General features: G+C 37.7%; 1 protein-coding gene across 2 annotated transcripts in view; it reads right to left on the bottom strand.

Annotated features, from left to right (window-relative positions):
* Positions 1 to 10,266: 10,266 nt before the first annotated feature.
* The window catches only part of kirrel3a (kirre like nephrin family adhesion molecule 3a), a 104,922-nt gene continuing 101,078 nt past the window's right edge, over positions 10,267 to 14,110 (bottom strand). For both annotated transcript variants that reach the window (XM_056737544.1, XM_056737545.1), the window contains one exon: positions 10,267 to 11,945. In XM_056737544.1, coding sequence (XP_056593522.1) covers positions 11,481 to 11,945 — 465 coding nt within the window. In that variant the 3' untranslated portion in view covers positions 10,267 to 11,480. The remainder of the gene's footprint in view (positions 11,946 to 14,110) is intronic.

Genomic DNA, 14,110 nt, shown 5'->3' with positions numbered 1-14,110 from the left:
ACGCAATGAAGGTGAATAGCGACCAGTGAAAGAAGGTCATAGGTTTGAAACATGGGAGTGAAAATAAATCCTTTATAAAAAATATTCAAGCAACGTTTGACTATACGGTAGCATGTGCAAGACAGGCTGGAGTCTTTAAAGGGATAGTTCACCCAAAAATTAAAATTCTGTCATCATTTACTCACCCTCATGTTATTTCATACCTGTATAAAATACATTGTTCCGATGAACACAGAGAAAGATATTTTTTTTAAAATTTTAATAACCATTTTGCACTTATATCCTGTTGCGATAATAGCATGTTTTTAGTTTTCATGAGGTCATGGGATCAGCCAAAGCGCCTTAAATGCACCGTGGCGTAAAAGGGTCTTTTTTAAATGAACAAATGTAATTGTTCTGAGAAGCGGTGATGCTTTCTGCATTCACATCGTGAGATGCACATTTGCTTCTAGATTTCATCACACATCTGGAAAGTGGAAGTTTATCAACTGTGTTTGTATTTGCAACCTAATAATCTGTGATTTCCATTTAGTGGCAGACTCCCACAAGCATTCATTAACATTGACTGACAGGTTTAATTAATCTCCTCTCTGTCTTAGCAAAACAAAAATACTATTATGTAAATACTTTTAAAGACGTCAGAAAGCGGTTTTATATGCATGCAATTGTTTTCCTTGTGCTAATGAATAGGTCTTTATATTTAGTAAAAACAAGTTTGTCTAGTGACATTTTTTGTTAAACAAACACTGCCAAACTGTGATTGGGGCATTTTTATTTGAGAGCATTTCATTGGTCTAACGTTTGTAAAGGATGTTGATGAGCTGGTGAAGGCATCAATATGTCCATTCTCCTGGAATTGCTCTTTCATTGCTCAATAGACTTGATTCAGATTTGTTTCAGTCACTGTAGTGCTTCGATAGGAAGGGGTGAGCCGTTGGTTGCAATTTGCAACTTCATCTCTAGATGCCGCTAAATGTCATACACTGGACCTTTAAGAAAATTAGTTTTTCAACTTTTAAAAATTGAAATTTTGATGGACCCAAACCAACAGACATTGACTAAAAGCCGCAAATTTTAATGGGTCTTTAAAGTAAACAGACTTTAAACCCCATAAAGTTATTCATCCATACAAACTGACGCTCTGCTTTCTATTCAGACGGAGTAAATCTCCCGTGTGCTGAGAATCCTCAAAAAGGTGTGTTATTTTCCCGAACTGAAACAGAGCGAGAGATCAAGAGATCATGTCACACTCTCTTTTTTGTTTTTTAAAGCTTGCCAACACAAAGCTTAAGGTCAAATCACGCCTGGCTTCTTATCACTCATCCCATGCCCGTCCGCTGCGATCGGTGCCCCTGGGGTGAGGGCAGTGCATCTCAGGAAATGTGCACATTTCAGAATACCGGCGCAGAATTATTTGTGTGGCTTTGTTGAATGCCATCACCTGAATGGAAATGATCACTTTTCATTGATGCGGAACTGCTTGAGGGGAAACCAAATGCACTTAATGCAGAAAACAAACATGTACCCATGCACTCTGATATGGGTTCATATATGTGTATTTTGGAAAGTAGGAAAGAAACTTTCCTCCCAGCGGTGTGAGCGTAACAGATGGTGTAGGTGTGTGTTTTTCATCCCTACCTTGGGTTTCCTGGGAGAAGGGAAAATTTGATCTGATAAATTGTTTAGTGGCCTATATGTGAAATCTTAGTGAACATTTTCTGAAGACTGAAAACTTTTTTGTACTTTATTCTGGATACATTCTGAACGTTGGTTGATATCCAAAACATTTTCTGGGCTGTTTAAACCAGAAGAGATCTTTGATACCATTGATTGAACAACTCCGTCTTTTTAATCTTTGACTTGAAGTGCACCTCACTTTTTTCTGCATGTTTCATTAGAGAACAAACCATTCACCTGGGAATATTTCATGCTGAGAATGTTAATGTAAAACGCTATTTGCCTGGAAAAATGTTGCCTTGAGCTGCCCTACAGTGTAGAATATATAATGATAAGTCATCCTAAGTGGTCGCATATGGAATCTGTGCCTGTTGGAATCTCTGCAGGTTTCCGACACATTCGAGCACCTGATATTCTCTAAATTATTTTGTTGTTTCTTTAATAAATGTTCCAGTTAATTGAATTACGCTTTCAGTTTACGAGTTAACAGTGAATTACTCTCCGCTTCATTTAACACATTTTTCATTTATTCTGCACATGCTATTCACATACATTCTGCATTACAAAACACATCTGAAGTTGCCCAAGGTTAAGTGCTTTGCTCAATGATGATGGCTTATTGCTTTCTCCATATGGTCATCTAACCAGAAACCTTAGTTGCCAGGCATACACCTCGGCCATTACACCCTAGTCTAAAAATACACAATAATTAACCCATGTTTAACCAACACCCTCAGAAAAATAAGCCTACTTCATGGTTACGTTTAGAATATTTAAGCATTCTTTTGTATACTATATCTGTATACTATAAGTATGCTAAATCAATGCACTAGTATACTTGTAAGTGTACTATTTCCATTACTATTCCCATGGGACTAAATTGGCCAACTTTTTTAGTTTATATACTTTTAAGTATGCTTTAAGAGTAACTTGGACTACACAGCTAACTTAAAACGACTGCAACTGTACTACTAGTGAACTTCTAGGTATACTAATAGTTAGACATTTTTCAGGTTATGAAAATACACTTCGAAGTATATTTTAAGTAATTTATTAAAATATTCTACTCACTCAAAAGTAAACACAACTACACACCAGTAATATAGGTAAACCTATGTATAATTGAGAAAGAATATACTTAGACTTTTTAGTCAATATAAATAAAGTACAGTGTATTTTAAGCATATTTCTTGGTTTAAAATAAGTACTTATATACATTTATTTTTTGTAAGGGGATACGTACACAGACATGAACCAAATCCTGTCACACACATGCACAAAATGAATTTTGTTTTCATTTTTATTTAATACATTTTTATTCAAAAGCAACAAACATCTATAAACACAAATCCCCACACAAATGTCCAGGTCTTTAGAATGGGCTCTTTTATATGAGTAAATCAAACAAATTCCCAAACAACAAGAAAAAGAATATGATTAATGTCTCAAAAACACTCATGAGTTATGACTCAAATGAATCACTCTTAAGTGAATCACTTATTCACTGCTCAGACTGAATCATGAATCAATGAAACAAGTTAATTGAGAACTCTGATCGCAAGTTATACTATATTTTTAACAATGACTCCAAATTGTAGTCATCAATCTGTAGCCGTGGTGTACCAATATGACTCATTTAACCCAAATATCCGATTAAATATCAATTCTGAAACAGACTTTCATGTGCGGGTTCAGAGATGCTGTAGCACTTGTAGCAGTGACATTAGTCGCCGGCCGCCTGGATAATTACCTTTTCAAACACTTCAGAACAAAGCCAAAAGTTCATCTTGGCAGACAATGAGGAAATTCTTTCACCTCAGGCCATTAAATAAGTATAACCCCTGAACGTATTCCTCATTCTGAGACACTCCACCTTTTAAAAGCTAAACCTTCATTTTAAAAGGCTCCATACCCTTTCGTTTAATTAAAACTTTCAAAAACCCACCGGCGCAGAGTAAACGCCACCTAAATCAATGGGGAATTATAAAGGTTGAACCCTTTTATTTAGGAGATTTTTAAAAGTCAGCGTGATAGAGGATCTTTCAAAGACTTGATGTTCTGTTTTTATCACGCGGGGAAATGCCAGTCTTTAATCTGTGTGGTCATTGACATCTCTGTTTCATTCTGACAACTTCTAAATGAATCCATGTAAATCCCCCGGCTGAAATGAAACACGTCGCAGTGGCTTTCTGTAGAAGAAGATTAGCGCAAGCCGATCTATGTATGCCACCCGCGTGTGGCTGGGTACGGCCCGCGCCGACATTTTCCAAATGTCAATACGCACACTGTGATTTATCTTTAAGTCTGGTTGCGAAGTGGCCGGCGTCAATAACAACTGTTGATGGAACGTTTGCTTGTGTGCTTTCTCAATGGCTTATAATTTATGTAGGACATAAAATAGGCAATCAGAGCTCGGCTGATCCTCGGGTCAGCAAAATCAGAGGCCACGTCAAAATGCAATTGAGACCTTTGAGGAATATAAATATCTCCTGTGTATCTAAAGGCCATTGTATTTCTCTGCATGCGTAAGCTGTTGTAAATTTCACTCTTTGCATTGCATATTAGGTTTTATCCAGCTGGAACTTTGTGTTTATGTCACGGATGCTCTTTCTTTGTTCATACAGTAGGTTAGGGATGAACACCAGCTCTAGATTAGGATGACATGGCTTGTTGAAGGGAGACTTTTTTTTTTATTGAAACCCAGAGAAACGCATGCTAAAAAACCAGGCACGGCTGGCGGATCTAGTGGCAGTATAATAGTATGATTTTGTAAAAATAAAATGAGTAATTTAATTATAGTTCAATGCATTGCATGCATCATTTTCACAGTTTCCGATTAAATTCGCAGATCATTATTTTATAGATATACTTAATGTTGAATTTTTTCATTGTCAGATTTTTGGAGGCTTCCGAGGAAAATCTAAAGCAGGGGTTTTCAAACTTTATGATGACAAAGACCCCCAAATAAGATGAAACGTTTGTGCGGGGCCCCCTTTGTAAGAAGCATTTGCATTTATCAATTTGTTTATATAAAGAAAATGTAACCTTTGATAAATAGTACATAATATGTTATAAATAAAATTGCAACTTGGCTACTTGGATGTATAACCTTCAAAAGAAACATTTTCCATTCAAATGTATTTGTACTGTATTATATTTCACCTTGAGGGCAGAAAAAGAGGAATCTTGTTTGGTCTTTTTCTCTGAAATTTTCTATGGGCTCCATCCTTGCAACCTGTTGAAGGCCCTTGGGGAGACCCGGATACCAGTTTACAAACCCTTGATCTAAAGCATGCTAAAAATAATGTTCACAAAACATAAGCTAGTTTGTTACATTATTGCTCAATTTGTAAGTATGTGTGCAACGAAGTCTCGAAGGTGAAGACAAAAACATGCTTAAGTTCTCTCTCTCCGTTTTAGCAATGCTGATGAAGTCGCTCTAATTAGTCTGTGATTGTGCAACCATGAACAATTATTGGACCGTCCTCATGTGCATAATACAAATGACAATTAATTACAGATGATAATTGTGAGCCTTTGAATAGTGAACAGGTATCACGTCGTGAGCTCATCAGTAGAGAGAGATAGAGAGAGAGATTCACAGTTCATCAGTTTTCATTGCAGGAGATGAAGCTGTCCATCGGGGGAAGAGGGTTTGTTTGTGTAAGCTCTGGAAACTACCTTTGTTTTTATTTCTCTTTTTTTCTGTTGACATTTGTGGAGTGTTGTTTAATAATACTGTATAACACTGCAACTCGGATGCTGGCTTTAAGTTTGTCTCAAGGGAAAGAACATTTGAATTTAAATCTTTTAAATTTTACAGGCTCTGTTTGGAGGATTTATGCTCGGCACGGCAGTTTTGGGCTGTTGCAGACGGTTCATTTAAATAAAACGTATTAATTTTTCACAATCGATTTAGTGGGAAACATGTGAGAAGATTAACACCTCAATGAAACATTACATTAGAAGAACATTGGCTAAACGTTGGTTAAAAAACCACACTAATGTATTTATAATGTAAATCTTAGGTTGGGAGAGTTGGAATAAGTATGGGGAAAGGGTTTTTTTTCTTTGTTAAAAACAAGTCATAAAATGTAGTATTTAAAATTCTCTGAAAAGACGTCAGATTAAAACTCATTCAAAAGGTTGTTCAATTAAGTTCTTACGCCAAGAAACCGGTTAAAAATCGAGTTTTAAAGAACATCTGTGTATACATCATTACGGTCATTATCTGTGAGTAATGATCTATCCATGAAATATGCTTTGTGCTGAAACCAATGAGTCATTTATGAGAAATCTAGCACAGGATGAGGATATTTGTGATTCTTCAGGTCAACATAGAGAACAATGGGAGCTGAAAAAGAAAATTGACACGTGCATAGATTTGTGTAAGACCCCCGGAGACCCGAGAGAAAAATGTCAGAAGTTAGTTTGCCATCGACTAGTTCAACCAGCTCTGATATTAATTATGAAAAGCAAATAGTTAAAGCAATACTGAGCACGTCCATCATTCCAAATATGCCGGCGGAGGCAGGAGTAAAATCAGTAGCCCGTGTTTGCCTTTCCTTTCTGTTTCGCATTTTATAAAGCAGTTTGACAAGCATCTAGGGCACGTGTATACAGGTACATACTTCCATTTGTACTGTATAGTGTGCACTGTATGAAAATTGTTAGTATGCATGTAATACTTTATGAAAGATTTATAGTTGCATATTTTCTTGAGCACAGTATGCTAATTTTCCGTAGGCACGGAATAATGAATGAAATATTACTATGAAATATTTATTGTTGCATATTACAAAGTTTCAAGCATGCAGTTCTTTTTTCATATTAAACAGTCTTACAAATATACACCAGCCAAATGAAATCTATCTATCTGAAATCTATTTTCGTAACAGAACACAAATTTAATAGAACCTGAATACTTTGTTTAATGCGTGCTGTTTAATAGTCGGTATACGAACATAACTTCATGTAACCTCATCAGATAGTTATTTGCAGTTTTAATTACATTTTCGGTAATATCAGATACCAAAACATATGTTGAAATAGCAGCTTTCATAACAGGAACTGGAATTAACTGGAAACCTCTGAAGTTAAGGGAAGTACATTGTGGGAAACGTTATGTACCCATGTACTTTGTTGTATGTTGCACAGTTTGGCAAGTGTAATCATCAACGAGTCATCATCAGTCATGGTAAATATATGCATATAGAAACTTTTCCTACCATTCAGACACAGTCCATTTTTGGGCTTTATTTGCATTTCTTCATCTTTGAATGTACACTTATAAAGAAAGTGCCGTAACCTGTTACCTAATCCCTCCAAAGGAAATGATGAATGAACCGAGTCAAAATGCAACGTCGCCTGATCCATCTCTTTCTACCCATGTGCCGTGAGACCTCCACAATGTTTCTGTTTGCCCAGCTCTCAAAAAGGTTAAGCAGGAAAGTCAAGCATTGTGGTTTGACAGCTCCAGCGCCATCAGAGGCTCAGAGGTCCCTTAACCTCATTCACAGCAGTTTACCAGAGTGATGATCTTGAAGAAATCACCTTATTCTGCTGTCATGTGATGCGTCCGCACCTGAAATCATCGGAACGAAAGGCTCCTATCATTTCTTTTTCCTCAGAGAATTGACACTTTTCACAAAGAGATGCTTAACCTTTCCAAAATAATGATGATCATCAACCTCAAGAGGCTGCAGTAAACAGGCAGGTTCTAAAGCCACATGTGGACACAGCCATCTGTTTTACAATGGACTGGAGCAAATGCTGTGTATTAAAAAACAACGTGTTAAGCCTACATTTGCTGAATTCATTTTAGGTTGAAAATGATTTGTCTGACATAAGTGCTCTTGCATTAAAAAACAAATAGTGATTTAAAGTGATAGCTCACCCATTCCCCCCCAAATAAAATGATGTCATCATTAACTCCCTCTTGACATTTCAAACCTGTATGACTTTCTTTCTTCTGCAGGACACAAAAGAAGATATTTTAAAGAATGTTGGTAAACAAACAACAGCACTTCTATTGTATGCACAAAACCAATGCAAGTCAATGTTGTCCAGTTACCAACGTTGTTCAAAATATCTTCATTTGTGTTCTGCATTATAAAAGAAACTGAATACAGAATTTTCATTGTTGGGTGAACTATCCCAAGTCTGTAACATCACTTGCACTAAGCTTTGTCTCCAAGTGTCACTTTCTGTTGCCATATGCACAGCTAAAAAGTAAAACGAAGTAAATAAAAGAGCAATTTAGTATGTGTTATTTTGAATAGTTTTTGTTTGTGCTTCTAATTACTTTGTGCTGTTGTTGAACAGCAGTCGAGTCTAAATGACAGTCGTCGGTTCATTACACAGAGAAAAAACTCATTCTGTAGTTAATCTTTAATATCGTTTTTAAAAACGAAAAAACAGACATACAATAAATCACAAGTTTCATGATCATTTTTCCTCCGTTCAGGGCAACAGAGTGCAGATATCCGTCTCACGCGGCGTCTGGATGAAACTCGGGTTTGGAGAGATGTTTCATCATACATTCAGAGGCTTGAATCATATTGCTGCAGGTGTTTCTTGAGAGCGCGCGATGAGGAATGATGGCGTTTATTTAGAGCTTCATATGTCATATTTCCGGGGCTCGCCGCGTGCTGCGATCATCAGTTTCACAACGTTTGGAGGGGTATAAATGTGCGTACTTTCATCTCAATTTACATAAACATCTCACTATCTGCCGCGTGCTTTATCATCTGGAGCACTCCGATCAGAATCGCCCACTCGTGCAGTCGTAACGCGCCCGAATCCACACCAGAGGCCCAAAGTGAGAACCGGCGATAAAGCTAGCGTGGTTTGGTCTAAAGCAAGCATTAAGCAGCCGTCACTTCTGCTCCAGTGCGGAATCAATACAAGCATCCTAAAAGTGGTGGAGAAGTAATTTACTCAGCGCCGGTCGCAACAGATAGGCAAATTCCGTTCCAGCACTCAGGCCTCCATACGACTCGAGCATCGGAAGAAAGCGCTGAGCAAGGCTTTTCCAAATAGCTGCACTTACCAAGTGTGTGACTCGACTTTCGATTAATATGACAAAGCCGGAAGCAACAGGGACTGTAATTTAATCCATTGCAAACACCAGCGCTCTGTACCTCAAGTAAGATCATCCCTTTGAAGTCCATTTAGTTTGAAGATGGATCCATCGTGGTCGGGCCAACCTTTAAAAGCCAAGATGATGGATTAAACCCACAGCGTGACTCATTTGTATAAAGATGTTTGGAGGGATGGTGAAATCTCACTAATGCCATCGCAGGCTTGATAATATAAGAGCTGGCCTGTTTCCTCAATTTAGAATCACTGCTGTGTTACTCAAGGATGGTTTCTTCAGAAAATCTGATTTTAATAAGAGATGATCTTTGCAGTCAATATGATTGTGCGTTATGTTCTTAAATGGACCAATGTAATGGTATTTGAATGCTTTGTGTGCGTCAACGTTTAATTTAATTTCATGTAAAAATAAAAATCAGTTCATGAGCAAGCAAGTAAATAAAACAGTGTTTAAAACCATCTTAATGGAATTGTTTACCCAAAAATGATCAAATTAATTTGATTAAATTCATTTTCTAAACCTGTTTGACTTTCTTTCTTCTGCAGAAGACATTTTAAAAAATGTGCAGAACAAAAAACCAAAGTACCCAATTACTTCTATTGTATGGACACAAAAACTGCTGTTGTTTGGTTACCAACAGTCTTCAAAACATCTTCTTTTGTGTTTTGGGAAAGAAAGAAGGTCATACAGGTTTGAGTAAATGATTAAAGAATTTTTATTTTGGGATGAACTATCCATTTAACACAATTCGCAACGGGAAGCTTATTATAACGATTTATAATCTTTATGACATTTTTTTTACTAATGTTTGACCAATTTTTTTACATTTTGTAACTTTGTAACCAAAGTTTATTTTAAAACAAGACAAATATCCAAATGTTTGAACAATCTACCCTAAACTTCTTGACATGATGCACTTTTGTTTGTTACAAATAGCTTCTCTGTTGTGAAACGTGCTGAAACAAAACACAAACACGCATCTCAGAAAATAAAGGTTCTTCACAGAACTGCCATTGAAGAAACATGCTTCCCGAAAGAACCATTCAGTCAAAAGTTCTTATTTCTTTCATTTTTTATAGTCTAAAGAACCTTTTCTAAAACAGAGGTGTGAAAGGTCCTTTATTTAGCCAAACGGTTGTTCTATGGGATCATAAAGCATTACTTTTTTAAGAGCGCAGAATAGTCTGAGGTTGACAATAATCTGCATGCGGCACACATTTTCTTGCTGACACTCTTGGGTGCTTTATTAAGCGTAAAAGTGAGCCATAATGTACCGCCATTGTATTGAATCCATCCAACCGGATATACATTCAATTATCTCCATTTGTGTTCTGCGGATGAAACTCTCACTGGTTCGAAACGACGCCACATGGCTGAGAACATGATTTTTACGTTTTGGGTGACATGTCACTTTAAATCATAAATAATATGGTTAGTGAGTGCATTTGAGCTCCTTGTGTTAACATCATCAGATGCGACAGGAACTCCCACCTTCCCTTTAAAAAGCATCAGACGGACGGAACAGAGACAGAGTCTCGTCTGTAATGACCACAGAAGCTCTTTTCCACACTGTTTTATTCAACACTTATTTTGTAATCATGATTATTTGATCAATGTAATTGCTCTGATGCGCCAGTCTCGCTCGGAACGCTCCGCAGGCTCGGCTTCCTGCATCGATTAAACCGTGTAAACGGCAGACCTTCCAAAGGCTGCGGGAAAGAGAAGCTTACTTAAAACAGTGAGCTTAAAACATATGGCAGCCTTAAAATAAACTTGACAGCAGAAATATGAATTCCCAACGACAATGTGGGATTTGTTCACAGATGTGTCGAAACACAACAACACGTTGTTAGAGGTATATACTGTAAAAAAAGTAACAACGTGACATTTGAATTCACAGGACGTACGTACTGATGTACGTACATTTATTAACAACGAAGCGTTTGAAGGATCAGCTCACATTAAATGTGTTAAATAAGACTTTAGGAAAGAAAAAGAAGTAGTTAGATCTACATTCTGGCCTCTGGCATGTAAACACGATGCTGTCCATGTTAGCAAAGTTCATAAAGAGCTCTCCACACATGCACTTTGGCTGTGTGTGCTTTTTTCCACACACTCGCGACGCATAAAAATGAAAAAGCGTCAAGACGAGAGACCACGTAAGCAACGTCATAAGAAAAAACAGTTCAGTGCACACAAGTGAAGTATATATTACAGTGTCCATAGAAAAGCACATAATGATATTTTCAGCGATGACCTCCAGAGGATAATTCTCATTGAGATCTGTTCATCAGCAGAGAAACACCGCAAGTTGGCGTTAAACAGACACTATTGTGCTTCGGGTCACCGCTGAAGAACCAAAAGACGGCCAAAGTTTGTCCCGTATCTGAATGCCAGGCGCTGGATCCCGTAGAGCATCTGGGGCCCTCAACAAATTCGGTCGGTGATAGTCGATGGCAATTGGTTGGACTCCTGATTGTCATGTTATGAAAGCATCCAAAATTGTTTCCTTTTCCACGAAGAACATAAGACTTATCTAAAAAACACACTACTTCAAAATATACAGAAAAACGGAGCGAGGGTGCATTGTGTCGAGATGCTGCCTTTGTCCACGCTGAATGCTTTAATTCGCTCGGTCTTCAGAGAAAACGGATCAGGAATGACGCGTGAAGCACGGGTGACTCACCTCAAGTGTTCTTCGGGATTAAACGTGCGTCTGCATTCGTTTCTGCAGCGGCCGAGTCAGGTCAGAGTTCTGAGAGGACGACTGCGAGTAGTGAGACGAAGAGGAGGCGGACGCTTTGCTGGTTTTGTCGAACTGCACGTATCCGTCCTGCTTGCTGTAGCTGCTGGCGCTGCTGTCGCACTGCGTGTCCTGGAAGGAACTGGAGTCGCTGAGCGATCCCCTCTGGAACTCACGCTCGCACAGCTCGATGGAGCTGCTGCCCATGCCCAGCACGAAGCGTTGGCTGTAGTCGTAGAGGCGGTTGGGCCCGGCGCCCAGCGTGCTGTAGATGTTGGTGTAAGACATGCCGGTGGGGACGCGGTGCTTTCCGAGGGTGGCCGTGCCGGGGTTTCGGACCTCTGCGTTCTGATTGGCTGTCAGAGATAGGGTGGGGGTCTGCTGTTCCTTGAAGGTGTTGACGCTGTAGTATCCGTTGGTCGGATCCTTTGAGGAATAAGACAAGATTTTTGTAAACAAAACAACATTCTGAGCATTGATATTTAACAAAACATAACTGTGAAATAGGGGATGTCATCTTTTTAATCTTTTTGTTACACAACACGGTTATCATTGCCAAAAGATTCCACTATTATGATGTCGTCACAATATTAATAGAATTATATTAAAAAAAAGAAATGATGCCATCAGGGGAAATTTGTCTCTAATTAGATTTTTTTGTTGTTCTGTCTGTTTTTTTCTTAATGAGTCACATATCATTAAGAGGGCAGAGAGAGATTGTGACCATTGTGATTCTTGGGGCAGAATTTAGAGTGGGTGCTGAATAGTTTACAATATTACGATACAGAATGTGTAGAATAAAACACTTAAAAAAACATGTTTTTTTCATGGCTATTGTCAATACCGGTAAACTGTGACACCCCTACTGTGAACTGTGAAAATACATTACTAAAAATGAACAGGTGTGATTTTTGCTGAAGTTTTAATACCTAATTTTATTATGTATAATGATTTCACAAATGAAGATAGAATAAACAGTTTTTGATATTTAGAAATCACTGTTTAAAAGTATAAAAGTGTAATTTATCGGCCAAAAATGAGGAATAACAAAATAAACTAAATAAAACATTACTGATAGCATTATTTAATGATAAAATACATATTGTAATAATAATAACTATATATTATAAAATACATATTTTATTCTATTTTACTTTTTGAAAGATTTGTTTTTGCCGTTTTGCCTTTATTTGTACAGCTGAGTGGTAGAGAGGACAGGAAGCGAAATGCGATGGAGGAGTGGGTGGGTTCAGGAAAGGACCACGAGACGGGAATTGAACTCGGGTCGCCCGATGCGCAACCGCGCCACCTATCGGCGCCGACATTTTATACTATTTTATAAAATAATAATTTCTTACCAAGTGCTTCTTTTCTGTTTTGCACTAAAAATTCTCAATTAAGAATGAAAATGAGTTTTACCGTCGCATGTTATTGCTTACTTCTTTTTTAGTTTTAGCAAATGTTTTTAATGTTTACTTTTAAAAAACAATAATATCTTAATATCTCTTGATTTTAGAATTTTAAGATGTTAGATGAAAACAAGACAAATATAATACGTTAGAAATTTGTTTAATGCAGTGTAAATAAAGTAAATCTCTCATAGTTTCTGGAAATTTTCTTCATGTTTTAATAAAGCGTTTGTCATCCAATTATTCTGTTTATCTAGAACCACAACAAACCATTTTGCCGAACAGCTATTAGCACTTTTTCGACACAACGAGACAACCATATACTTTGTCTTTCTGCTTCTAATGCAAAGCGACATACAAAAACTGTGATTTTATCCTCATGTATCTGAAAGCTCAAAAAGCCAAGGTCAAGTTCAGCTCACACTAATTATAGACAGCGTGACATGGAAATTAGGGAACAGACTGATAAGTGTCCCACACTAAGAAGATTACATGCTTTAGTGGTGTGAAACAGTCATCTCCAGCACAAACAGGCAAATCCTGTTATCAGCTAATTAAATGGGCCCTGACGATTCACGTCGCCATTAAATATGCCAAATAATCTCCATAAAATTCACTCGCGTTTCATTTTAGGCCAATTTTCGTTCAGATAAAACCTCTCTCTCGCATTCTTTTTGTTCCTAGCAGCCTTGTGAGAGAGTGGAGGTGAATAACTCTTGGGTTCCAGGAACGAGAGGCGTTCGGTGTGTGCTTTTACTGCGGTCGCAGTCAAGGCTGAACATCTCTGACTCATGGATGACGGCCAAACGCTGTAATCGTTTATCTCATACATAGTACAATCTTAATCGCTGTTTGAAGGCTGATATACAATGACCGATTGGTTTCAGGGAGATTGATACGGCGGGTGTGGTCGACAAAAGAAGTAGGTTGTTAGCCGTTCCGAGTCGCCGTGATAGCTCGATCACTTAATAAAACGCCATTTATGACAGACACTCCGTCTTATTTTACGTCTAAATAAAGATCCGAACAAGTAATGGAAAGTGTTTTTACAAGGCACCGGTTCTCTCAGAAGATCTGGTTGTACTTGAAAAGATTTTGCAGCAAAAGGTCTAGCCTAAAGTTTTTCGTTAAACGAATTAGCATTTGTATTCAATCGAGCCCCATTTCTTTACTATTACAAGA

The sequence above is a fragment of the Triplophysa dalaica genome, chromosome 22 (genome assembly GCF_015846415.1).
Source record: "Triplophysa dalaica isolate WHDGS20190420 chromosome 22, ASM1584641v1, whole genome shotgun sequence".
Taxonomy (NCBI): Eukaryota; Metazoa; Chordata; class Actinopteri; order Cypriniformes; family Nemacheilidae; genus Triplophysa; species Triplophysa dalaica.
Note: the sequence above shows the minus strand (reverse complement) of the source record. Positions and strands in the feature narration are given on the sequence as shown.